Source organism: Lynx canadensis, chromosome F2, assembly GCF_007474595.2.
Source record: "Lynx canadensis isolate LIC74 chromosome F2, mLynCan4.pri.v2, whole genome shotgun sequence".
NCBI lineage: Eukaryota > Metazoa > Chordata > Mammalia > Carnivora > Felidae > Lynx > Lynx canadensis.
In genome coordinates, this window is record NC_044320.2 from 60,104,635 (window position 1) to 60,131,859 (window position 27,225).

At 36.3% G+C, this 27,225-nt stretch overlaps 1 protein-coding gene, 1 long non-coding RNA gene and 2 pseudogenes across 2 annotated transcripts in view; 2 read left to right on the forward strand and 2 right to left on the reverse strand.

The window, feature by feature from the left end:
* STAU2 (staufen double-stranded RNA binding protein 2) overlaps positions 1 to 27,225 on the forward strand; it is a 304,556-nt gene that overhangs the window by 41,810 nt on the left and 235,521 nt on the right. The window contains 2 exon segments of the mRNA XM_030304456.2: positions 3,891 to 4,050; positions 12,004 to 12,139. Coding sequence (XP_030160316.1) covers positions 3,891 to 4,050; positions 12,004 to 12,139 — 296 coding nt within the window.
* LOC115506622 lies at positions 1,855 to 1,970 on the reverse strand (annotated as a pseudogene).
* Positions 5,100 to 5,315, forward strand: LOC115506595 (annotated as a pseudogene).
* LOC115506461 lies at positions 8,773 to 27,127 on the reverse strand. Its single transcript, XR_003966393.1, has 3 exons — positions 26,916 to 27,127; positions 25,714 to 25,747; positions 8,773 to 9,721 (listed from the first exon to the last, which is right to left on the reverse strand). It is a non-coding gene; the product is annotated as an uncharacterized LOC115506461 (long non-coding RNA).

Sequence of the window (27,225 nt, forward strand, 5' to 3'; positions counted from 1 at the left end):
GAGAGAGAGGGAGACACAGAATTGGAAACAGGCTCCAGGCTCCGAGCCATCAGCCCAGAGCCTGACGCGGGGCTCGAACTCCCGGACCGCGAGATCGTGACCTGGCTGAAGTCGGACGCTTAACCGACTGTGCCACCCAGGCGCCCCTCTTTGAATTAGTATTTTTTTTAATTCTTTGGGTTATTACCTAGTAGTGCAATTGCTGGATCATAGGGTAGTTCTACTTTTAACCTTTTGAAGAACCTGTTTCCAGAGTAGCTGCACCTGTCTGCATTCCTTGTTAATATTTTCTGAAGGATTTTTACATTTATCTTTATGAGAGATATTGGCCTGTAGTTTTGGTTTATACTGTTTTTCTTTTCTTTCTTTTTTTTTTTTAATGTTTATTTTTGAGACAGAGAGAGACAGAGCATGAATGGGGGAGGGTCAGAGAGAGAGGGAGACACAGAATCGGAAGCAGGAAGCAGGCTCCAGGCTCTGAGCTGTCAGCAGAGAGCCCGACGCGGGGCTCGAACTCCCGGACCGTGAGATCATGACCTGAGCCGAAGTCGGACGCTTAACCGACTGAGCCACCCAGGCGCCCCCTGTTTTTCTTAATAGTATCTTACTCTGACTTTAGTATTCAAGTAATCCTGGCTTCATAGAATAAGTTGAGGAGTGTTCCTCCTTCAATTTTTGGGAAGAGTGTGTGGGAATTGTTATTATTTCTTTCTTAAATACTTAGTATAATTTATCATTAAAACTATCCGGACCTGGAGGTTTTTGTTGTTGTTGTTGTTTTTTGTGGAAAGATTTTAAACTGCAGATTCAGTTTCTTTAACATATATAGTGCTATTCAGGTTACTTATTTCTTCTTGAATGAGCTTAATAATTGTGTCTTTCACAGAATTTAAGTTGTTAAGTTTATTGGCATAAAATTGTTAAAAATACTCCCTTTTTATCTTTTTATTATTTTAAGAATCTGGGGTGATATCACTTCTCTCATTTCCTGATACTGGTAATTTATGTCTTTTTTTTTTTTTTTTTTCAAGATTAGTCTGTTTATAGGTTTACCAATTTTGTTGACCTCTGCAGTGAACCAGCTCTTGGTTTTATAGAGTTTATTTTATATTTTGTTAATGTTTGCTTTTATCTTTATTACTTTTTTTTCCTGTTAACTTCAGATTTGATTTGCTCTTCTTTTTCTAGTTTCTTAAGATTAAAGCTAAAGCTAACTTATTTGAGACCTTATGTCTTTTCTAGAATAGGTATTTGGTGCTAGAAATTTCCTCTTAGTACTGTTTTAGTGTTACTTTCCAAGATGTGGTGTTTTCATTTTTGTTCAGTTTAAAATACCTTTTAATTTCCCTTTTGATTTAATCTTTTACCCTTTATTTAGAAATGTATTATTTAGTTTCCAAATGTTTGGAAATTTTCCAGAGGTTTTTCTGTTATTAGTTTATAACTTAATTCCATTGTGGTCCGAGAACATACTTTGCATCACTTGAATCCTTTGAATTTATTGAGACTTGTTTTATGGTCCAGAATATTTTATTTCTTGGTGAATGTTTTGTGAGAAATAGAGGACAAATGTACTTGTTAATTGTTATATCACTTATTAAGAGGAGAAGGCATTGAATTTCTGATGTAAATTGTGTATTTTCAACTTCTGTTTGCAGTTCTATTAGTTTTTGCTTCATATATTTTAAAGCTGTGTTATTAGTTGACTAAATGTTTAAAATTGTTATGTCTTCTTGATTAATTGGCCCATTTATCATGAATAAACTTTGTTATCCTTGGTATTAATCTTTACTCTGAAATCTACTTTGATATTTATATGGCCATTCTGACTTTTCTTTGATATGTTAGCATGGCACATTTTTTTTCTATCCCATTGCTTTTAAACTATGTCATCCTTGCAGGGGCCATGCTAATCTTTAATCTTCTCTGTATTGTCCCAATTTTAGTATATGTGCTGCTGAAGCGAGGACTAAACTGTGTCTTCATAGTTGAAATGCAATATTTGTAGGTAGCATGTGGTTGGATTTTGCTTTTGACAGTCTCTACCTTTCTAATGGGGGCATTTACGTCATTTTTTTTAAATTTTCACAACAATCCTATGTGTTCTTTTTAGTGCCATTTTACTAAAGAAGTAAGGAAACAGAAAGAATAAGTCATTTTCTTAACTTTGTATATAGTAAATGGTAAAGCTACCACTTAAACTCATAAACAGTGCGTCCCATGATTCCTACTGGAAATTATTGGGGTTCTTTTTATTTTTTCCAGTTTTATTGAGATATAGTTGACATATAACATTGTATTAGTTTTAGATGTATAATAATCTGGTGGGATTCTGTAGAGAAGTTTCTGAAAAGCAGAGGATTGACTTGGATACATTTGTATTTTATAGAGTGTTCATGTTGATGGTGGTAAGGAGGATAGTGTGAATGGGAAAGTCTTATGTTAAGAGAATGATGTTAGGATGGTCTCATAGTAGTTTAGGAGAGAGAGGTTGATATTCTTTGCTAAGACATTGGCAAAGAGTATAAAGAGAGGAGGCCAAATCTGAAAAATATTTTTGAAGTTGAATCAGTAGTTTGATAGTTGTTTGCAGGAAAGAATGATGAGAGAAATGGAGGAGATAAGTAAGACCACTCAAAGGTGTCTTGCCTGTGGGCCTAGGAAAATAGTGACATCTACAAGATCAGGAGGCAGGAGAGTTTAAATCATACAGACCAATCATAGGGTGAAAAACCAGACAAATCCAGATTATGGCATATTCTTTTGTTGTGTTTTTTTCCTTTCATGACATTGACATTTTTGAAGAGTTGAGGCCAATTGTCATGTAGAATATATGCCATTTTCTAGGTTTGTCTGATTTTCCCCCTATGATTAGATTCAGGCTAAACATTTTTGGCCAGGAATACCAAATAGTTCTCATTGGGTCGCATCAGGAGGTACATGATACCGTTTGTGTGATTATGGATGATGCTAACTTTAATCAGTTGGTTAGGGTACTTTCTACCTGACCTCCTTTCTACAAATACACATTTATTTCTTAGTAATTGTAATACACATATATTTTTTACTACTTTGTATTCCTACAAATTAGTAAGCTATCCGTGGAGTAAAACAGCAGATTATGTGTGTATTTTATAACTTAATCCTCCATTTTAAAGGTGAATAAGTTTCGGGTTTGTATGGAAATAATGGTGTGAATGGAATGTTTGGATGGCAAGGGAAAGAGTAGGTATGAAATGAAGATGGACAGATAGAACTTTTGTGCCATGCTAGAATGGGAAAAATTAAAGGTTTTTAGCCTGAAGTTGGGGTGATATACTTGGATTTGAGGTTTTTTTTTTTTTTTTTTAGAGAGACATTTGAGAACTACTTATGACATTAAAATTAACAGAATTTGGTGACTGGTTAAATGTTGGTTGTGGAAGATTGAGAGTTTCCTGGTGACACAATATTCAGTAGGGTTGCCTGGTTTTTGACTAGATTGTATTAAGTATAAAATTTAAGGAATTAGATTTTGTAAGTGTTACAGAGACAGGGCCTTGGGGATTTTCTTACAGTTTCTCTTATTCTTTATTCTGCTGTTTTTTTGAGGACTGTTTGAATGATTAACAGTATGAATCTATTTAGGGAAATGATTTCTTCTTGATTTATTCTACCCAAAATGCACACTTAGAGCTGCCACTAAGCCTTCAAATAGTATAGAACAGAATCTGGTACAATCTCTTAAAATTATTTCACTGGTAGAATAAGATTTTTGTTGCAAATAATCTGTAAGGTCACCTCTAGCTCTAAAATTTTGATTCTGTGGTGTATCAGTTTTTCTCTCAGACAGCATATTTTATTTTCTGAAAAAATTTAATGTTTTCTTTGTCTCTTTATGTTTTTCGAAGATGTTCTCAGTGCAACTGAGTCTTGGTGAGCAGACATGGGAATCCGAAGGGAGCAGTATAAAGAAGGCTCAACAGGCTGTTGCTAATAAAGCTTTGACTGAATCTACACTTCCCAAACCAGTTCAGAAACCACCCAAAAGTAATGTTAATAATAACCCAGGTATGGCCCTGACTTGTTTCCTTCTGTTGTGTTGTTGTGTTCTGTATGTGTTATTCTCTCTACTTTTCTTTACAGCAGGCTGCTTGTATAGCTGACAGGTATTAATAGCTCACCTGAAAAAAACTGAATAATAATTAAAGGTGAGAGAATGAGGAACGTCATTGTAATTATATTAAAAATTTGCTTCGTGGATACTCCAAAGATGCATTATTTACATTTTAAATGTTGACAAAAAGACCTTTGGATACAAAGACCAGAAAGTATGACTGAGTTTTTTTTTTTTTTTTTTAAGTTTTTAATTTTAATTCCAGTTAGTTAACATATGGTGTTATATTAGTTTCAGGTGTATAGTATAGTGACTCAATAATTCTATACATTACCATCTATACAGTAGATATTGTATCTATACAATATGTCTATATTGTATTATATCTATGCAATAGATATCACTTTAAGTATTTTTATGATGGAGTAAAAAAAAAAAAAAAGACTTTTTCCTGCCAAAAATGACTCTGTAATGTATTTAACTGGAGTTCCTGTGCTTATGCTCATAATTGCCTGATATTTCTTTCTTTCTCATGTGGCATGTGCTAGGTAGACACAGACTCTCCTTTCAAGAACTGCTCTTTTTAAAGCTCCATGAATTTCCTATTACTAGTCCTTTTGCTTCTGCTCAGCTGATTTTAGTATTTATTAAGTAAGCTTAAATAAACCAAAATGTTACTACAGTAAAGAAACACACCTGTATTGAAGTCAGTAAGAGATTGTCTCCGTTTATAATTTTTAAAAAATCTCTTCAGATTACCGATTGATCATTAGTGCCACACCACTGCCTCTATGTATTATGCATTTGCTTTTATATATTTAAGAGATAGAAAACATTTTTCTTTTCTACCTGACCTCCTTTTACAGCTGTGTACATAAAGCATATACATCAGTGGTAAAGATCAAGTACCAAGTGAATAATAACAGCCGTCAGTATTGTAAGTAATGATAAACTTGGATGAGAGTAGTTGAAGGAAGATAAGGTGTTTGAATGGAGCATAGACAGCTTGGTGCAGTGGCAGTATCGTAGCCAATGAGGTTTATCCGAGGCGTGATTATTGCTAATTGAATGGAGAGTAGACAGGTATAGAGGTGAGGAAAGAATATTCTAGGTGGAGGGAGTACTCTGAGGAGAGGCATTGGAAATAGGACTCTGGACTATGGGTTTGGTTAAAAAAATTTTTGGTTTAACCAAAAAAATTTGGCTTAAAAAAATTGTTTTTTAATTAGATCAGGTAGGTGACTAGGAAGAGATAAGACTGGAGATAAATTAGGGTTGAACTGTGATGAACTTGAATGCCAGGTTTAGGAGATTAAATTTTATCTATGGTTTAGGAGGTTAATGTTTACAAGCTACTGGATGATGTGTTTAAAATGGCATTTTAGGGGCGCCTGGGTGGCGCAGTCGGTTAAGCGTCCGACTTCAGCCAGGTCACGATCTCGCGGTCCGGGAGTTCGAGCCCCGCGTCAGGCTCTGGGCTGATGGCTCAGAGCCTGGAGCCTGTTTCCGATTCTGTGTCTCCCTCTCTCTCTGCCCCTCCCCCGTTCATGCTCTGTCTCTCTCTGTCCCAAAAATAAATAAACGTTGAAAAAAAAAATTAAAAAAAAAAATAAAATGGCATTTTAGGAAGTTCAGCTTAGTATGTGGATTGAAGGTGGAAAATGCTAAAAGCAAGATCAGTTAGGAAACCATAGATTATGGGTGAAGAAAGAAGAAAAGAAACTCCTCTGCATGAAGTACTACACACCCTCTGCTCTGCAGTAGTACTGGGAGTGGCAGTGGGAGTGGAACAGAAGGACAAGTATTGCCGACCCAATGGTCGAAGCCATGTTAGAGAACAAGCTCTTCAGGGCTTATAGTGTGAAGCAAGAGCAGCCTGTGCCCATCTCTGCGTCAGGTCCAATGTAGAGGATTAGACTGGGAGGTGAACCAGCAAGGAGTCAGAAGGAAACAGGAGAGCCCGAAAGATCAGTGGAGATGAGTTTCTGCTGTTGAGTGTTTCAGTGAGCTGATAGAGTAGATTTTTGAAGGTAAAGTTTTAAAATAGAGCATAATATTGCATACCAGCAAGTGCACAAATTACAGTTGTAGAACCTTGATGGTTTTTTGCACTGTGAACACTTTACCAGTACCTGTGCCCTAGAAGCCTCCCTCATTCCCCCTTCTAGTGGTTAAACAACTCCAGAGGAAGCCACTGTTCTGCTTATCTGTCTTAAACTTGTTGTGCCTGCTTGTTGGAATCATACACTATACTTTTTTGTGATAGCTTGTTTTTCTCAATGTTACATCTGTGAGACTCATCCATGTTGTATTTAACACTATAGTGTTTCATTGCTATATAGTATTCTATTGCATGAGTGTAATCTACTTTTCGTTGTACTATTGATGGACATTTGGATTGTTTCCAGTTTTGGGCTCTTAGAAACAAAACTGTTGTCAACATTCTTGTATGTATACATTTTTGTTGCGATGGACCTAATATTGGAACTGTTGGGCCATGAGTTATGCATGTATTCATGCATAAATCAAATCAGAAGATGAATTAAGACAAGAAGTTGATGAGCATACACAGAAGACAGGTATCTCAGCTACTGTTCTTACATCAGTCTTTTATTCCTAGACCTATTGAAAAGATGAGAAAGCTATTGAGGCATCAGTTAGACACAGTAAGGAAACTATCACAGTTTTGGTCAGAAAGAATAGTTAATTAGAACAACAATTAAAGGATGTCCTTGAAGAGAGAATTTCCCTGGACATTCAGCTGGAAAAACTTTGACCACTCTCCTACCTATAAGCCAGTTGCTGTGAACTGTGAACATACCCATTTTTAAGTGTTTTTGGGGGCCCAAAACGTTTTGTTCAGCTCACTACTTAGTTCAGCATTAAATTTTATGATTCGCTTTTGCCCCATATGTTCTCCATTGTATTTAAGTATCTTTTATTTTTTAATTTCAACAACAAAATGGTCAGGATGATTAAAAAAAACAAAACCCAAACCCCCAAACCCCCAAAGCATACATAAGGCATATAGGTGTTATGTGCCTGTAGTCCCAGCTACTTGGGAGTCTGAGCCAGGAGGACCGGTTGAGTCCAGAAGTTCTGGGCTGTAGTGTGCTATGCCAATCAAGTGTCTGCACTGATATAGTGCAGTGGCATTGATATAGTGGCCTCCTGGGAGTAGGGGACTACCAGGTTGCCTACAGTGGGGTGAACCAGCCCAGGTTGGAAACAGAACACGTCAGAGTAGTGGGATTGTGCTTGTGAATAGCCACTTCACTCCAATCTGGGCAACATAATAAAACCTCCTCTGTTTTTGCCCGTCCCCAGTTTAGGGAATCCTGTGTCTCAAAAAAAAAAAAAAAAAGTTTGCCCCTTTCCAAGTTCATACTATAAAAAAAACCACATGCATAAGAAATACATACAAATACATAATGTCAGACTATAATAGTGTATTTCTTAGCTATTCTTCGGGGGTATAATAGTAATTCAGTGTAGTTTTAATTTGCATTTCCCTGGTAACTAATGATGGTCAGCATCTTTTCATATGTCTGTTGGTATTAAGATCTCTGTTGTCGAGTGCCAGTTGAAATAATTTTCCCGTTAAAAAAAAATGCAGGGGTGCCTGGGTGGCTCAGTTGGTTAAGCATCCAGCTCTTGATTTTGGCTCAGGTCATGATATCCCGGTTTGTGGGTTTGAGTCTGTGCTGGGCTCTGTAGTGCAGAGCCTGCCTCGGATACTCTCTCTCTTTCCCCCTCTCTCTGCCCCTCCCTCACTCATGTGCTCTGTCTCTGTCTCAAAATAAATAAGCTTAAAAAAATAAACTTTTTTTGGAAATGAGTTCATACTTATGTAAAGTTTGTAAAAAGAGTACATAGAGCTCCTTTGTACACTTCATCCAGATTCCCCAATTGTTAACATTTCTGAACCATTTGAGAATAAGTTGTGGACATTTGATCCCATTTCCCTTCGTACTTCAAAGTATTTTTTCCCAAGTACATGGCCATTCTTCTGACAGGAAGTTAACATTGATCTCGTATTATCATGTAATGCAAAGATTCCATTTTTGTTTCATTAATTGTCCCAGTAATATCCTTTGTAGGTCTGTGATCTAATCAGGATCATGTACTTAGTGTTTCTTTTCATTCCACTTTAATGTGGAATAGTTCCTTAGAGCTTCTTATCTTTTATGACCATGACATTTTGAACAGTACAGGCCACCTCATTTGTAGAATGCCCCTTGATTGAGTTTATCTGGTGCTTCCTCATGATTTATGCATTTTTAGCATGAATATCCCAGTGACCTAGTTTTATCTCAGTGATATATAGCAGGACACACCCCATTTTGATTTGACCCATTAGTGATGACTTTTGTCACTTGGTGAAGAGTATGTTTGCCAGGGTTCTCTATTGTAAAGTTAGTTAATAAGTATGTTTTCTTATTATATAATAAGAAATTAATAAGAATTTAATTAGTGTTTTCTGAGGAAAAACTTTGAGACTATATAAACATTCTGTTCCTCATCAAAGTTTATATCACGTACCAGATTTGGCATCTATTGATGATTCTTTTCTGAATCAATTAATATTCTAAAGGGTGCCAAAGGGTGATTTTATCTCTGTCTGTCTGTCTCTTTTTGTGGTTTAAAACAACAGAAATTTATTCTGTCTCAAAGGGTGATATTTTAATTCCATTTATTTTAGATCTGTTAGTTGGCATTCTACCCTAGAATTTTCTTTCCCCTCATTTTTCTGTTTGTTCATTTATTTATATCACTATAGACTCTTGGATTCCTATTTTGCTTACTGCTTTATAATCTATCATTATTTATTTTGGTTCTCAATTTGTCACAGACTTAGCCAGTGGTATGAACCTTTCAGGTTGACTCCACTGTCCTTCTAGCATTTCCTCAGTTTTCTTTGAGCATTTCTTACTGTCTGGCACAGTAAGAGATTCCAAAGTCATCTCGTATTATCTTTGTCCTGGTCCCAGCACCAGCCATTTCTTCAAGGAGTCTTGGTTGATTAATCAGTTCATTCTTTGAACGAATATTTATTGAGTGACTGCTGTGCTCCAGGGACTATTCTAACTTCCTACATAGCTGTTTCCTGAAGTGTTAGTATTATGTAGCTCCTTGAAAAGTAGTTGTGGCATTTTTCTTCCATTTTTCACATAATAGGAATCCACAATTGTTGTTATATACGTTTGTATATATAATCAATTAGCCTTGTTCTGTTTTTCACTGATAAATACAGAAGTTTCCTTTAACATACCGAAAAACCGATAGAAATGGATTCTGTGTTGACTGTGTCAACCTTGCAGCCATGTTACACATGAGGATTCTATGTAATGATTATTTTTATGCAACCTGGGTGCAGCTCTCACATGGTGGAGTGGTACTTAGAATTATTATTTGGAGGTTCTCATACTTTAAAGTTCTTCTTTAACTGTTTTATGTGAAAGCATTTCTGTAGGTAGAGAGGCTGTGTGCATGGAGAGATTCCAGTCTAGTTCTTTATTAAACAGGTGGGGATACTTCGCTCTAAGTGTTGAAACCTCTTCAGCCTGGTGTGCACTTGTCTGCTTCTTCTCCACTCTCCTTCACACAGACCAGTGTCTAGCATTTCTGTGAAGAAAATATACCAGCCTTACTTTCAAATGAAGAATTTACATGAAATCATTTATTGATTCAAATGATATGAATATAATACTTTTACCTGGCTTACCACCCAATTTTGGTATAGGTGGGAGGACATTTATATGCCACTAGTGCATTAAAATCACCTTACTGGTGCTTTTTAAACTCACAGTTTCTTATTTATTGCCCTACTTAAACGATGAGGTCTTTTAAGCTTTTTTTTCTTTTTGAATTTTATGCTATCTGTGTCTGTATGATTATGGCCAAGTCAAATTCGGAATGACATAAATCTTAACAACTGATTGATTAACATGCTGGTTATTAAACTACAATCTTTATGAAAGAAGAAAAACTTAAACTTTGAAAGGCATAGACTGCTCGTTGGTGTTAAGTCTTTAGAAACTTTTAGACAATTTCTAATAAAGTTAACCATAAACCTACTCTGCGATCTAGCAATTCCACTGTTAGGCATATACCTGAGAACTTACTGTGTATGTCTCTGCTAAAACATTGTGGCTTTATACTTGTTCCCAACTGGAAACAACTCAAATGCCCCATTCATAGCAGAATAAACTAATGTATTTATTCAGTGGAATACTATTCAGTGATAAAAAAAAATGTTTGAAATACTGATATATTTGACAAAATTTCTATGTTGAGTGAAAAGCAAGATGGAACAATACATGTTCAGGTTTGAAGAACAGGCAAAACTCTGATGACAGAAGTCAGAATAGGTAACTTGGGGAGGTGGGTGTTGCCTGGAAAAAGGCGTGATGGAACTTTCTGGGTTATGGAAATGTTCCTATCTTGATCTGAATGATGGGCACTGAGTGTTTACATGTATAATAATGTGTGGATCTGTATGCTTAAGGTTTGTGCATTTTACTTATCCTTTGGTAAAATCCTGTAGGAAAGAAAGAAGGAAAAGAGAATCCCTTTATTCTTGCCTTTCTCTTCCTCTGCCCTGAGTATTGCTATTAAATTAGGGATTTGGACTAATTGGACTCACTATTCAGTATGTTAACTGTGCTTTGCTGTTTTTCTTATGCTTATCTTTTCCTTCTTTGCCTCCTCTGTCCTTCCACTCTCTTTATTTTTCCCCTTAACCTTGGTTATAGTTCCTGTCCTTATACTCTTTAGCGGCTTCACTTGAACGCTTTAGAAATGAGATATGAAGTGAGCATTATTGACTCTTGATGGATTGCTTATGCCGTGGCTGCCAGTTGTGCATTTGTGTCAGGCTCTCCCACCCCTGGTGGGTGCTTTCTGCCAGCCCCAGTTTCTCTGCTGCAATAAGTGGGCCCATGTTTATACGTGATGAACGGAGTCTTAAATGTATATTGCAGAAGGCGTAATTCAAGCAAAATAGTGTATATAGAATTTACACTGATTACTACTTTCTCTGAAAACTTTAGATTCCTTTGTATAATTTTTTATATGGGATATATATATATATCCCATATATATATATATATATATATATATATATATATATATATATATGTTTTACTAAGTAGCCTCTTTTGGTACTCAAAATAATATGATGTAATAATTTACATTGTGTGTTATTTATTATGGATTTTTCAAATTGTCGAAAAAGTAAATAAGATAGTAAACATCCCTATACCCACCACCAGCTTCAACAGTTACCTTGTTTGTCATCTGTCTCTCCTCTGAATTATTTTGAAAGAAGTCTCAGATACATCACTTCATCCAAAAACACTTCAGTGTGTAGCTTTAAAGATTATTTATACAAAGCATTAGTATATTTACTTTGTCTTGTATGTGATAGAAACTCAAAATTTAGTTTTATTAGGTAAGTCCAAGAATTACTGATGACCCTGTATTCATTGCTAACTTCAGCTGCTTGATTAGCAAAATATAAAAATATTCACAGATGATAATGTTTTTAATGATTAAATAACTGAAAGCTTCCTGGGGTGAGTAATTTATGCTGAAGTTCAGTACTTTATAATATTCGAATTAAGCAATCTATGAGTCTTGTGTTTCCCTTGTTTTGAAATAGTATGACTTTCAAATTGAATTTTTGGTCATGAATATAAAAAAAGGTTGCCAAAACCCCAAAGAGATTTCATTAGAAACAATTTTCCTGTTCATGTAGTTTGTATTTACATCCCTGAGACCATCATACAGACAGGCCATTGACTCCCACCTTCTTTCATGGTAATGACATGTAATGTAATTATGGCTTGTGTGATTTATTATGGAAATATTTCACTTGTGTGCTTTTAATATTTTTTTTTAAACAGGTAGTATAACTCCAACTGTGGAACTGAATGGGCTTGCTATGAAAAGGGGAGAGCCTGCCATCTACAGGCCATTAGATCCAAAGCCTTTCCCAAATTATAGAGCTAATTACAACTTTCGGGGCATGTACAATCAGAGGTTTGTATGTCTTCTTTGGTTTTGTTCTCATTTATTATTTTATGCACATTGTAAAAGTTTCTAAAACTCAAAGAGTATTTGCAATGTGAAGAGAATTTACTTTGGGCATTTTGCATGGAATTTAGATAAGTCGGGCTCAAAGGAATATTTAAAGTAGTATATTTTTAAAAATAACTGGTTTTCAGGAACTAGTTTTTATAGAGTCATGAGAGCCCTGTATTTGTTGCAGGCAGGACCATGTTTTAAAATCATGCCACAGTATAGTGGTGAGTTCTCAGTTGACTTGTAGATACTTAGCTTAGCTAGTGTTTTTCTTAATTTGTCCAAATACATTACACACATGAGTATTTTTAATTTATAGGAAATTTGTTGGAAGAATTTACTGAGTCTTTCTACACATTGCATAATTTTGTGATAGTTACAAGTGTAACAGTTTTCTTTTGTAGGCAAGGCAGAATTTTAAAAAATGTGAATTTTTTTTTTCTGATCATTTATAAAAGTCACGTAACTCATTGTAGAGAATGTAGAAAATGCAGAAAGTTAAAAAGAAAATATAAATAACTTGTAATTCCAGAAATAAATGCCTTTAATATTTTGATGTATTTTATATATTTTTTATTCTTTGCACATTTATTTAACCAAATTGAAGTTATCCTTTATTCCTTTATATGCAATTTCTACAGTACTTTATGGAGGTACCATATATGAATCACAAAACGCACAGACAGATCTTAAATGTACATTGTGATAACTATCATTTATGTATATACATACATATTTATACTTTAATGGATTGCTTTTTACATATGTATATCCTCACAACATCGCCAGCGTGTTTCTATCACCCTGAGAGTGTCCTCATACCTATTTGCATTTATTACACCTCCTCCCAGGAGTAACCATGGTTCTATCACTGTAAATTAGTTTTGCGTGTCATTGAACTTTATATGAATAGACTCATATAGTATGTACTCTTTTTGTTTGGATATTTTCACTTCGTATAATGGTTTTCTTGTTTATTTGTTTTTGTTTTCTGTTTGTTGCTTGTACTGTGTCTGGATTTTGCCATTTTTTATTGCTAAATAGTGTTCCTTTGTTTATGAATATATCATAATTTATTCATTCCACATGTACAATATTGTGCCCTCTTCTCATTGAATAGGGATCATTTTTCATATATTTCTTTTAAAGTTTATTTATTTTTTAATAATCTCTGCATCCAGTGTGGGGCTCGAACTTACAACCTTGAGATTAAGAGTCACATGCTCTTCTGACTGAGCCAGCCAGGTGCCCCCAATTTTTCACATTTAAAAAAATTTTTTTTTTTTTCAACGTTTATTTATTTTTGGGACAGAGAGAGACAGAGCATGAACGGGGGAGGGGCAGAGAGAGAGGGAGACACAGAATCGGAAACAGGCTCCAGGCTCTGAGCCATCAGCCCAGAGCCTGACGCGGGGCTCGAACTCCCGGACCGCGAGATCGTGACCTGGCTGAAGTCGGACGCTTAACCGACGGCGCCACCCAGGCGCCCCTAAAAAAATTTTTTTAATGGTTTTTTAGTTTTGAGTGACACACAGAGAGAGACAGAGCCTGAGCAGAGGAAGGGCAGAGAGAGAGGGAGACACAGAATCCAAAGTAGGCTTCAGGCTCTGAGCTGTCAGCACAGAGCTGGACGTGGAGCTCGAACTCACGGACCATGAGATCATGACCTGAGGTGAAGTCGGACGCTTAACTGAGCCACCCAGGCGTCCCCATTTTTTATATTTTTAAGTGATTTTTGAAAAACATTTTTGATGGCTATATAATGCTTCATTTGGCCAGGTTATACTTTACAAGGATATAAACAGGTACAAACAAAGAATACTTGATGAGTATATAAACGAAATGCACCTGTTGTTGATCATCTAAGTTGTTTCCCCTTTTTTTGGGCAATTGTAAGCAATGTTACAGCAAACAATTTTTACATACAAATTTTTGTTCACATCACTGATTATTTTCTTAAAATAGATTACTATATGGGAATATTAGGTTGAAAAAAATAATGTTACCCAATTACATTAACATTTGTACTTATTTCTTAGAGTATATTCTGTTCCATTCTGACAACACTGACTTTAAGAAATACATTGTCTTATTTGATGGCTAAAAAGTGGTATGTTTTTAAATTTTGGTTTCATTGATTACTTGTGAGGTTGAACAGTTTTTAAATATTTATTAGTCACTTGTCCTTTTTGATTTGTCTAATTTGCTAACTTTTGTTGCATTACTTGACCAGTCTTCAAATGTTTACGTATGGAGGAGAGGGTATTAGCATTGCCTATTTTGTTTAATTTTCCTGCCCACCAAAAATTGGCTTTAGTTTTGTGTTTGTTTTTGATGTGCAACAGTTTTAGATATTATATGGTCTAATCTATAATTTTTGTGTGTTTGATTTCTCCCATTGCTTTTATGCCTAAGAAATTCTTGTGATCAGATGTTTACTAATTCTTAAAAAGAATATTTTTATTGAGATATAATTGACATATAACATTGTACAGGTTTAAAGTGTGCAACATACTGATTTGGTACATTTATGTTGCATTGTGATTGCCATTGTAGGGTTAGCTGACACCTCTATCATGTCACATAATTATCATTTCTTCTAGTGTTGAGATGCTGATACATTTTTAACAAATTTTTTTTAATGTTTATTTTTGAGAGAGCATGAGTGGGGGAAGGGCAGAGAGAGAGAGAGAGAGAGAGAGAGAGAGAGAGAGAGAGAATGAGAATCAGAAGGAGGCTCCAAGCTCTGAGCTGTCAGCACAGAGCCTGATGCGGGGCTCGAACTCACGAGCCGTGAGATCATGACCTGAGCTAAGTCGGATGCTTGATGGACTGAGCCACCCAGGTGCCCCAAGATGCTGATATTTTTAAAATCATTTTGTGTACTTACTGACGTTACAGTTCGGATGTGAGAGGAAGATATTTAGTGTACATATAACCTGATACCTTTTGGTGTCTTCTTTGGTAGTGCGTATTTACCATTTAAAACTCGGTCCTATTCAGATTTTAAATGGTTCCTTTAAATACTATTGCTCCGATTCTGTAATAAAAATGTGTACAATCTCTTAGACTTCTGCTCCTTCCTGCTTTTCTGCTGGGTGTGTCAGGGGAATTTACTGTGTTGTCGTGGTAGGGACGGAGGGACCCTCGCCGTTGTGTGGGTGTTCTGTATTGTCCGCTGGGCTTCTCTGCTCTTTGTGGTCATGTCCCTTGCCTAGCAGATAGCCGACACCTTTCTTGCCGCCTTGCTGAAACCTGCAGCTGGTGACGTGTAGTCCTGTCAGGTAATGCTTCCACAGAGTCTTGACCATCTCCCCCCTTACTCTTTTGGCCTAAATCCTTAACTCCCTTTGTTTTCCTGGCATGTTTTTCCATTCTTATTCTCTTCTTAGTGTCTCCTAGTCGGAGCATCCACTGGCAGGCTTACCAGCTCTCAACTGGGTGTCCACACCCCATAGGTGGCAAGAAGGGCATCACGTGTCTCTTGTAGTTGCTTTACTTTGTCTTTTTCTGTATAACATACGTATTGCCTTTCTCATGAGCCTGAGGTTACCTAATATAAATAAAACGATTTGCCCACTTAGCACAATAGATATAGTTGGTCACCTGAATTAGATATACCTTGCCTTGTTTGTACTTGCAAGATATTCTGTCTATCGATTTATAAGTTCATTTATTTATTTTGCGGGGGGGGGGCAGAGTAAGAGAGGGAGAGAGAGAATCCCAAGGAGGCTCTGTGCTGACAGCGCAGAGCCCAATGTGGGGCTGAAACCCACGAATCATGAGATCATGACCTGAGACAAAATCAAGAGTCAGAGGCTTACAGACTGAAGCACCCAGGTGCCCCTTATTTTTAACGTACTATAATGAATAGTCTCATGAGTATATTATATTTAAATGCTTATTGTATTTTGATATCTATAGTCCTTTATTGAAATCTTAACTAGAGTTTCGATTAGTGAATTTATTACTTTTAAATGAAAGAAATCTGGTGCTAAAGCAATGAAAAATCAGACAGTAATCTCTGTGGATTATTAATATGGAGCTCATATTCTAGCAGGGGAGGCAGTCAGTAAGAAGTGGTTACTTAGTGAGAAGGTGACTTTTGATAAAGACCTAAAAGGAGAGAGGAAGTAAGTAGTGAGAATGTCATGAGAGAGGGAGAGAATATTCCAAGCAGAACAAACAGCAGGTGCAAAGCTCCTGAAGTGGGAATGTTCTAGGTGTGTTGATGTCTTTACCAGGACACCAGTATGGCTGGAAAACAGTGAACCAAGGGGAAGAATAGTTGGCATATGAGAATGTGACAGGGGTCCTGTGGTTTGGTTTTATTTTTTTTTTTCCTATGGTAACTTTTATGTTAAGCTGTTGACATTTTTCCTTTCTTGGCAATTTCTGGTTTCAAGATGTGATTCCATGGTTGTCATGAGGGGCACAAGAAGTTATTTATGACTTCTTTAGAGGGTTGTGCCATAGTCCATTCCAACTTCATGGAGAAAGTGGACTTTGCTTCCAGATTGTTGGAGAGGCTTTTCAGATTGTTTTGAGATTCTGCAGATCACAAAAAAAGGTAAAAAGAAAATAGGGAAGTACTGGTAAGCTGCCAGGCCGTGTTTCAATGTAAAAGCTGCTCACAAAAGGGCAAACCTAACCTAACCATTACTCATCAGGCTGTAAAAATTATGATTTCACATATGACCTTCATTTGCGGATGACAACACCTGAATGTGTTACAGGGAATTTGGAGCCAAAGATCAGAGGGGGCACTCTTCTCCTTGTCAGACCCCAAATGAATCAGTAGCTTCTTAGTCAGGGAAGGAAAAGTTAAAAAGTCTAAGAAACAGATATTGTTTAGAGGGATTTATGTAAAGGTCATGTCATTTTCTACTTAAAATAGTATTAAGTAATAATTAGGTATTACCCATGTTGTTTTTTTTTAAGTGTATTTATTTTTATTTAATTCTGTTTTTTCCTGATGAGGTTTCTACACTCGAACTCACTCAAAGGCTAAGGAGGCACTTACAGAAACCACCCCTCCACCCCCATTCCTCCACTGTCCTGTTTTATGATGGCTGGGGAGAAAAAAAGATTTATCCATTAGCAAAACCTGGATGCAAGCTGGGTTCTGAAGTACCTGGCTCTTTTTGTTACACCCGAGATGTTTAAAAATGAATGTATCCAGTTACATCTTTTTCTTTCTCATTTGGGCCACTGTTCACTAACAGATATAAAGTTGAAAGCTACAAAAATTTATATGACAAAGTGTAGGATGTAAAGTTTGGAGAATACTTTATGCTTTTGTTCTCCTATCTTTGTTATAAAAGTGGTATACATTATCCCAAGGAACAGAATGGTTGAAATCAGGCCTCCAACAGACAGTTTATCAATTTTGTGTATGCACAGATGCAAGGAGCATTACTGCTTGGCTAGTGGCCAAAAGGTCCCCAGTCTGCTGATGCAGATGGCCAAAGGCCCACAACTCAAACAAGACTTTGTGAAAATGGGGATTTTTGCTTTAAATAACTGGGAGGTCTCTTGGGGAGATTTCAGGCATGGTTGAATATAGGGCTTTAGTGTTCTTTTCCCTCATTTTCCATTTCTCTTTTTAGTTCTTGTCTCATTTCTCCTCTGCTTGGCTTCATTTTTAAAGAAGCTGACTTTCATTTGCTGTATCTCATATGCTACAAAGTCCTTAGACATGTGGTACCAGAGAAGGAACAAGTTTTTGTGTCATTCTTAGGAAAGTCCTAGGAAAGACTGAGTAGACTATCTATCCCTTTGTCATTCAGACTGGATTTGGGGTTTGAGAATAATTAGCCCATGCTTGGGTTTGTGCCCAGCCAGGAGAAACAGGGATTTATCCCATTCAAGTTGCTATGCAGAGCACAATTATTTTATGAAGATTCCCTCAAGGCAAAGATTCTGAAGGAGAATCATTTCCATTACAGTCAGAACCTTTGGTTCAAATCCTGATTCTGATGCTTTTAGCTGTGTGGTTTTGGGCAAGGCACTGGACCTCTCTTAGTTTCCTCATTTCCTAAATAGAGATGATGATAAAATGAAAGGACTTTCATGAGATCTTTCATTAAGCAAATATTTACAAATGCCTGCTTTTTGCCACATGTCGTGTTAAGAGTAGATACTTTAGGGCGCCTGGGTGGCGCAGTCGGTTAAGCGTCCGACTTCAGCCAGGTCACGATCTCGCGGTCTGCGAGTTCGAGCCCCGCGTCGGGCTCTGGGCTGATGGCTCGGAGCCTGGAGCCTGTTTCCGATTCTGTGTCTCCCTCTCTCTCTGCCCCTCCCCCGTTCATGCTCCGTCTCTCTCTGTCCCAAAAAAAAAAAAAAAAAAAAAAAAAAAAAAAACGTTGAAAAAAAAAGAGTAGATACTTTAGTGGATACTTTACATAGTCTGGTAGACTCTGAGTCCATTAGAAGATGAAAACAATGCAGAGAAACAGTAACAGAGTGATAGATGTGACCATATGGTGCTGTGGAAACACTGAGAACAAGCACCTCACTCATATTGGGGAATCAAAGGAAGAAGCTTCCCAGAAGGAATTGACACTTGAACTGAATCTCCAAGGTTAACTAGGCACTAGCCAGGTGACCAAGGTAAGGAAAAGCAAACTAGGTTTTGGGAACAACAACAAGGAATCCTGAGAAGTTTAGTTCATCATGGGCTTGCAAGCCATGTGGTATGTCTGGAATGAAAAGGCCAAAGTTCAGTCAGGGTGCTGATCTGATGTCCTCAGATGGCCTTGGGAAGAGGTTTAGATTTATACTGAAGGTGATTGGGAGCCACTGAAGGATTGTAAGCTGAGGGATAAAATAATTTGGTATCTGTTTTAGACATATTGCTTTGGCAGTATGTGGCAAATAGTTTTGATAGGCTTAAAATTCAAGGGAGAAAGATGAATTACAAGGATGTTGTAATTCAGGCTTAAGGTGATGAGAGCCTGGAACAGTGAAGATGGAGAGGAAGGCAGTGTCTATTTAGAAGTATATTTAGAAGGTGAACTTGATAGCACTTGGGGATTGATTGGATGAGGAAAGTAATTAAGGGTAACTTTCACCTATCTGGATCACTAGTAATATTTTTCACAATGAGGAGTCGGAGTTGATCTTTGGAAACATTAGGAATTCTGTTTCGACTATGTTGAGTTTAAACTGCCTATATTTAGGAAGAGCCCGTTTTACTATTCTTTAAAGCCTCAGTGGAGGATATGTATGGGAAGATTATCTTCAGCTTTGAAAGTTTGTTGGAAGAACACATGGGAAGAGGAACTTCAGGGTCTGGAGCCTCCTTGAAGCTCACACATCAGAATGCATCCTGCAGACAATGACATTGGTTAGGTTACAACCAAAGTTTGAGTGACCAATCTGTTCTTTGTTCATGTAGGATTTATATTTCCTTCTCAAAAGGATTTAGTTATGCTGGTTTGTCATTATTTGATTTGGAAAAATTTCATGGCACGCCCCCATGCCAAGCATGGCCATCCTCAGGTATGGTTGGTATATTTTGTGTCAAGACAATATTTGGTTGCTAATGTATCAGATTCCTGGTCCAATTACTTGTACCTGGGTTAGTAAAGTTGCTTTCTCTTAAGATGTATGGTATGAGTCATAGTAAGTTAAATAAGGAAAGAGAACTATTTTGCTAAAGTTTCTTGTTCCAATGGGCAGAGCCAGGTACCTGCTTGAATCTTCATGGTCTCCCCTCTTGTTGCCCAAGTCTGTGAGACTTGGAAAGAACTTTTTGGACAGCTATAGCTATCAGTGGAAATTTGATAGGGTGAAACAGATTTTTTTTTTTTTAACGTTTATTTATTTTTGAGAGAGCATGAGCAGGAGAGGGGCAGAGAGAGTGAGACACAGAATCTGAAGCAGGCTCCAGGCTCCGAGCTGTCAGCATAGAGCCCAGCGTGGTGCTCAAACCCGTGAACTGTGAGATCGTGACCTGAGCCGAAGTCAGATGCTTAACTGACTGAGCCACCCAGGTGCCCCAGATTTTTTGAAGTACCTGAACTGATTTTATTTCATTATGTTAATTATCAGTAAAATTAGAAATAATCAAGATTTTAGTTTATGAAATATTTTGTTGCATTTCACAGTTTGTTATATAGGCTGATGACTAGCTGCTAATACTGTGTGGTATGCTATTAATTTTGAGCTTGTTCCAACTTTTTAAAATTTTAACATACAGTGTTATATTAGTTTCAGGTGTATAATTCAAACCGTCAGTCTAAGTGTCCTTCACTACTTTCTATTGCCCTTTGAAAAAGCAAGTTGGAAAGTAGAACACTTGAGAAACTGAATGTATTTGTATGGAGCAGTATAAACAGGAAAAGCCTATAATTTCGCTTTCTGCCACCAGATGGTGCTTGTGTACTGATAAAACAACATGCAGACTGGGTGAGTTTACACTGGTTAGTATTCCAGGGCTGGTGGTTAACTGATAAATGAGAGGTTAAACCATATAAAGTCATTAATATTTTACCTTTCTTTGTCCTATAAATATGTTATTTTCATATGTTTCAACGTAACAGGAAAAAGTCAGCAAAGTACACAGCTTTAAAGCCTCTTGCATAAATGAAATAAATGTGAAGTAGTCAAAAGCAGGAATTCATTCAAGTAGTTATATATAATTTTGCCTTTTGTACATTATATCCCTTGATTTGGGGAACATATTCTTTTCTCTATTGTATACTTTATGTATATTACAACTTTTCAAAATGATGTTTCTTTTCTTTTTAAAATTTTTTAAGCTTATATTTATTGATTCCAAGAGCAAGTGAGTGAGCAGGGGAGGGTCAGACCGAGGGGGAGAGAGAGAGAACCCCAAGCAGCCTCCGCACCATCAGCACAGAACCCAATGCAGGGCCTGAACCCACAAACCACGAAATCATGACCTGAGACAAAATCAAGAGCCAGACGCCCAACTGACTGAGCCACCCAGGCACCCGTCAAGATGACATTTCTTTTAAAAATGGTATTTCTTCACGAGGATACTACTTTATAGGTAGACTTAGAACTGAAAGGCTATAAGACAAAAGTGTTCAATATTCTCTATTTTTACATAGGATTACATTAGTTAAATTAGAAATGTGTTTTTATTTGGGGGAAATAAATCCAAACCCATAATAAAGAAGTGTCAAAAATACATTGTGTTTTAAGACTCTTACAGTGAGTCAGAGAAGAGGATTTGAATAGGTTAAGAAAGCAAAGATGAGGGAGAATGAACTGGAGCATGAAGCCAGAGAATCAGAGAGCAAGGGAAATGAGGGGTTTAGTCTGGCCCAGAAGCTCTTGCCTTAGGCAACAGTATTTAAAATTAAGAATAGGAACTAGTGAACATTTTGACTCTTTAAAACAAAAGTTGTGGGGCACCTGGGTGGCTCAGTCGTTTGAGCGTCCGACTTTGACTCGGGTCGTGATCTCTCGGTCTGTGAGTTGGAGCCCCTCATTGGGCGCTGTGCTGACAGCTCAGAGCCTGGAGCCTGTTTCAGATTCTGTGTCTCCCTCTCTCTGACCCTCCCCCATTCATGCTCTGTCTCTCTCTGCCTCAAAAATAAATAAACGTTAAAAAAAATTAAAAAAACAAAAACAAAAGTTGTAACTCTTATTCATCTGGTAAGACCAGATATGACATACTTCATTTTATGAAATAGAAATACAACTTTTTGCTTTGAAGTGAAATATAAAGAGCCCTTCCCCACCTCACATCTGTTTCTTCAAATATTAGATAAAAATAAAATTATTAAAAATATTGTGGGACTTATGCTTTTGGCTATAACTGGGACCAGATTTACCCTCCCCCGAATAAACACCTAGAAAACTTAGGGACGTTTCTTACATTATATGTGAACGGATATAATATATGAAGGGAAGTTATGGTAAGTTAAAGATGTCTATTGATGCTGTGCAAAAAAAGAATAGTTAAGAATATAATAGTGGGTATAAAATAGAATAAGAAATATAATCTAAAAGAAGGCAGAAAAGAGGGAGAAAAAAAGAGTAATGAACATATGGGATAAATAGAAAACAAAGAGCAAGATGATAGATTTGAACCCAGTGATACCAGTAATTATGTTAAATGTAAATGGTTTAAATGCTTTAGTTAAAAGATAATGTCAGACTTGATAAAAGAGCAGGAAATACAACCATATGGTATATAAAGAAATCCACTTTCATTGTAAAGACACGGATTGGTTAAAAGTACGGAAAATGATACTTGATGCAAACACTAATCATAATAAAGCTGGAGTGGCTATATTTATATAAGACAAAGTAGACTTCAAAGCAAGAAGTATTATCAAGAATAAAATTATTGGGGCGCCTGGGTGGTTCAGTCGGTTAAGCGTTCGACTTCCACTCAGGTCACGATCTCATGGTTCGTGGGTTCAAGCCTTGTATCAAGTTCTGTGCTCACAGCTCAGAGCCTGGGACATGCTTCAGATTCTGTCTCTGTCTCTCTCTCTCTCTCTCTCTCTGTCTGCCCCTCCCCTGCTCACGCTCTGTCTCTCTCTCTCTCTCTCAAAAATAAATAAACATTAAAAAAATTAAAAAAAAAAAAGAAAATTACCAATGATAAAGGATAAAATCACCCAGAAAACCTAACAATTGTAACTATCCGTGAACCTATGAACAGGCTTTAGAATAACTAGGCAGAAAACAATTAAACTAAGGCACTGGTGTGGGCTAAATTGTGTACCCCCCAAGTTCATATGTTGAAGCCCTAACCTGAAATGTGATGGTATTTGCATATAGGGCCTGTGGGAGGTAGTTAGGTTTCGAGAGGTCATGAGGGTGTGGCCCTCATGATGAGGTTATTGCTCTTTTAAGAACAGACACCATACAGCTAGCTCTGCATATCCTCTGCCCTTGCCATGTGAGGACCTAAGAAGTCGGTTGTCTACGAGCCAGGAAGAGGGCTGTCATCAGAAACTGACCACGTAAGCACCTTGATCTTGGACTTCCAGCCTCCAGAACTGTGAGAAAATAAATTTCTGTCGTTTAAGCCACCCAGTCTGTGGTATTTTGTTATGGCAGGCCAAGCTAAGACAGTGTTCAATAACACTGTCAATGAGTGTTCTGGATCTCCCTATCTAATAACAGCAGAATATATATTCTTCTTAAGCACACACAGAACATTCACCAAGATAGATGATATGCTGTGCTATGAGACAATTCTCAATAAATGTGAGAGAATTGAAATAATACAAACTGTGTTCTGATCCCAAAGGGATTGAGTTATAAATATGATAAAAATATCTGGAAATTCTTTAAGTATTTGGTAATTAAACAACATATTTCTAAATAATGCATGGGTCAAAGGAAAAATCACCAAGGATATTAGAAAAATATTTTAAACTAAATGAAGATGAAAATGAAACGTTGAGATATGGATGCAGCTAAAGCAGTGCTTGGAAGGACATGTATAGCTTTAAATGCTACGTGAGAAAAGAAGAAGTCCAAAATTATTGCTTAAGGCTTCCATCTTAAGAAGCTAGAGCTTGCACTCTCCCTCAAAAAATAAAATAAACATTAAAAAATATGTGAGCATCTTATAGACACAGAAAAAGCATTTGATAAAAGTCAGCACTCATTCATGATAGAGACTCATCAAACTAAGAATGGAAAGTAGTTTCTCCTTAATGTGATAAGGGATTTCTCTAAACAGCTTATAGCTGATGTTATGTTTTGTGACGGAAGACTGAATATTTTACTTGTAAGGTGAGCAAGGCAGCGATGTACATGTTATCACTTGTAGTTAGCATTGTACTTGAGTTCTATTAAGTGTAATAAGAAATAAAGGTGGGGGGGAATATTGGATAAGAAGAAATAAAACTTGTATATGCAAACACCATTAGTTTTTTAGAAAATTCTTAACTCAAAAATGAAAAGCTACTGAAGCAAATGAGTTGAGCAAGGTCACAGGATACAAGGTTAATGTACAAAACATCAACAGTATTTCTATTTCATAGTAATGAACAATTGAACATTAAAATAGTATAAAAGCATGTCATACCCGGTATTAAATCTAACAAAATATATGCACAGACTGTGTACTAAAACTAAAAAATACCGTTCCAATAAATTAAAGAAGACTTGATATAGTTAAAATGTCAGTTATTCCAAAGTTAACATACAGCTGTAATGCAATCCCAGTAAAAATCATGGCAGGGTTTTGTGTGTGTGTGTGTTTGTAAAATTGATAATATTAATATTTGTGTGGAGATGCAAAGAAACTGCAGTTACCACACAGTTTTGAAAAGGATGGACAAATTTGAAGAGCTCATACCACCTGACTTCAAGACTTGTTCTAAAGCTTCAGTAATCAAGACAGTTAAATACTGGCCTGGGGAGTGATCAGTGGAACAGAACAGAACAGAGGTTGGCAAACTGGCTCATAGAGCAAATCTGGTCTCCCTGTTTTTGTGTGGCCTGCAAGCTAAGAAGGGTTTTTACATTTTTAAATGGTTAGGAAAAAATATTTAGAAAAAGATATTTCATAGCACATGAAATTTAGATGAAGTTGAAATTTGAATGTCAAGTTTTATTGGAACACAGATAGGATCATTTGTTTGTATATTGTCTGCAGGTGCTGTCATGCTATATAGCAGCAGAGTTGAGTAGATATGACAGATTATATGGCTTGCAAAGCCCCAAATATTTACTATCTGGCTCTTCACAGAAAAAAAAGCTCGCTTGATCCCTGGAATATAGAATCAAGAAATAGACCCACTCATATATATAAGTCAATTTGTTTTTTCTCAAAGTTAACTTTAACAAAGATGCTAATAGGCAAAGGATACTCTTTCCCTCAAACGGTGGTAAAACAATTGGATATCCAGATAGAAAGAAATGTTTCTCAACACCTTACCTTACACCACAGACAAAAATTAATTAGAAATGGATCACAGACCTACGTGTAAAAGTTAGGGCTGTAAGTTTTCAGAAGAAAATACATTATTACTTTGGAGGTAGGCAAAGATTTTATCAAACCTAAAAAGCATGAATCATAATTTACAGAAGAAAGTATTTTGCTACTTTAGGGAAAGGTGAAGATCTCTTCGAACACAAAAAACATAAATCATAAAAGAAAAATTAAGAAATTAAACTTTATCAAAATTTAAAACTTCTGATACCTGAAAGTCATTGTTTAAAAAACTAGAAAGCAGGACATACACTGGAAGAAAATATTTGCAATACATAGTTTGACACAGGATTTGTATCCAGAATATATAAATGGACACTTAAAACTTAAGACAAACAAATGAGCAAAGTAATTGAATAGACACTTCACTAAAGGAGAGATAAGAATGGCTAATAAGCCTTTGAAAAGATGCTTGAAATCATTAATTTTCAGGGAAGTACAACTTAAAACTGTAGTTAAAATTTAAAAAGACTGGCAATACCAAGTGTCATGACTAGGCAGCTGGAACTCTCATACCTTGTTGCTGGGAAGATAAAACTGTATGGCCTTTTTGTCATGGTTTGTAACTTTCTTTTGAAATTAAAGGTATACTTACCATACCAGCCAGCAATTCCACTCTTGGTGTTTACCTAAAAGAAATGAAAATATGTGGCCAAAGATTGTACATAAATATTTGTAGCATCTTTCTTTTTCTTCCTTTCCCTTCCCTTTCCTTCCCTTCCCTTCCTTTTTTTCCCCCTTTTTGCATCTTTATTTATAATAATCCTAAAGTAGTAATATCCACCACCAGTTAAATGGTTGAACAAATTATAATGTAACCATGCCATGGAATACTACCCAGTAGTAAAACGTTTGATTCGACGAATCTGAAAAGCATTATGGTGTATGAAAGAAGCCAGATATGTATGTGTTGACTGTAAGATTCTGTTTTCATGACCTTCTAGAATGGGCAAAACTAACCCATAGTGACATAAAGCAGTTCATTGCTTGCCTAGATCCAAAGGTGGGGATTTTTTCTACAGGGAAGCCTTTTGGGGTGATAGAAATATTCCGTATCTTGATTTTAGTGATTGTTATACAGGTGTGTGTCAAAACTCATTAACTGTGAGCTTAAAACAGGCACATTTCATTGCATGCAAATTTTATCTCAATAAAGCTGAGGTTTTTTTTTTTTTAAAGTTCATGTATTTTTAAAAGATATTTTGTAATACTGAATTTTCTTTGAAGCTAAAAGTGTGTCTAAGAAAGCATCAGATTTTGCCTCTCAAGCATTTCTCCAAAACCATTGTAAATGTTTTACTAGGGGCTAAAATAATATTTACCTCATAGAGTGTTTGAGAATAAAATGGCATGTCTATAAATTGCTTAGCTTTTGCCTTTGCTCAGTAAATGTTGTTTAATTGTTAGCCTTTATTATATTGTAGCTAATATAGTTGTAAGTACAGGATCTGGAGTTGGAATGATGGCTGTGTGGATTTGAACAACCTTCTAATTCTCAGTTAACACATCTATAAATTGGGGAGAATAAATTATGCTTCTTCATAATGTTGTTTTCAAGATTAAATATGACAATTCCATGACTACACATGGCCCATTTTCTTACTTTACCATAGTGTTTGTATTTCCTTAAAAATAATTTTAAGTATCAGAGTATTTGCCCTAGGACATTGTTATTTTGAGAGGTTTTAAATAATTTACTTCTGCCCAATTAAAAAAAATCAGATATGATTCTATTATTATTTCTAAGTATTTACTTACCAGAAGGAATGACCGATTCTATAAAACAGAAATACATACCTTTATTTAGCTTTTTGCTGGAATTTAGTTGATCCTGGAATGATACTGCCATTGCAGCCCAGAAAGTCCTTTCTCCTTTAGAAAAACTGCACATGAGCAGTTATTAATTTGGGATTTGGGCATGAGCCTAGAAATTCTGTGCTTTTTATTAATTATTTGTGGCATTTATACAGCTACCTCTGCTGCCTTGCCATAACTTCATAGCCATCCATTTTACCTTTGATCTTTCAACTTTGTCACTTTCATTCCCAAGGAATGGTTAGTTTGTGTTTGTTTGCCACTGAGTTAGTATTCAAGGACTAATAACTTG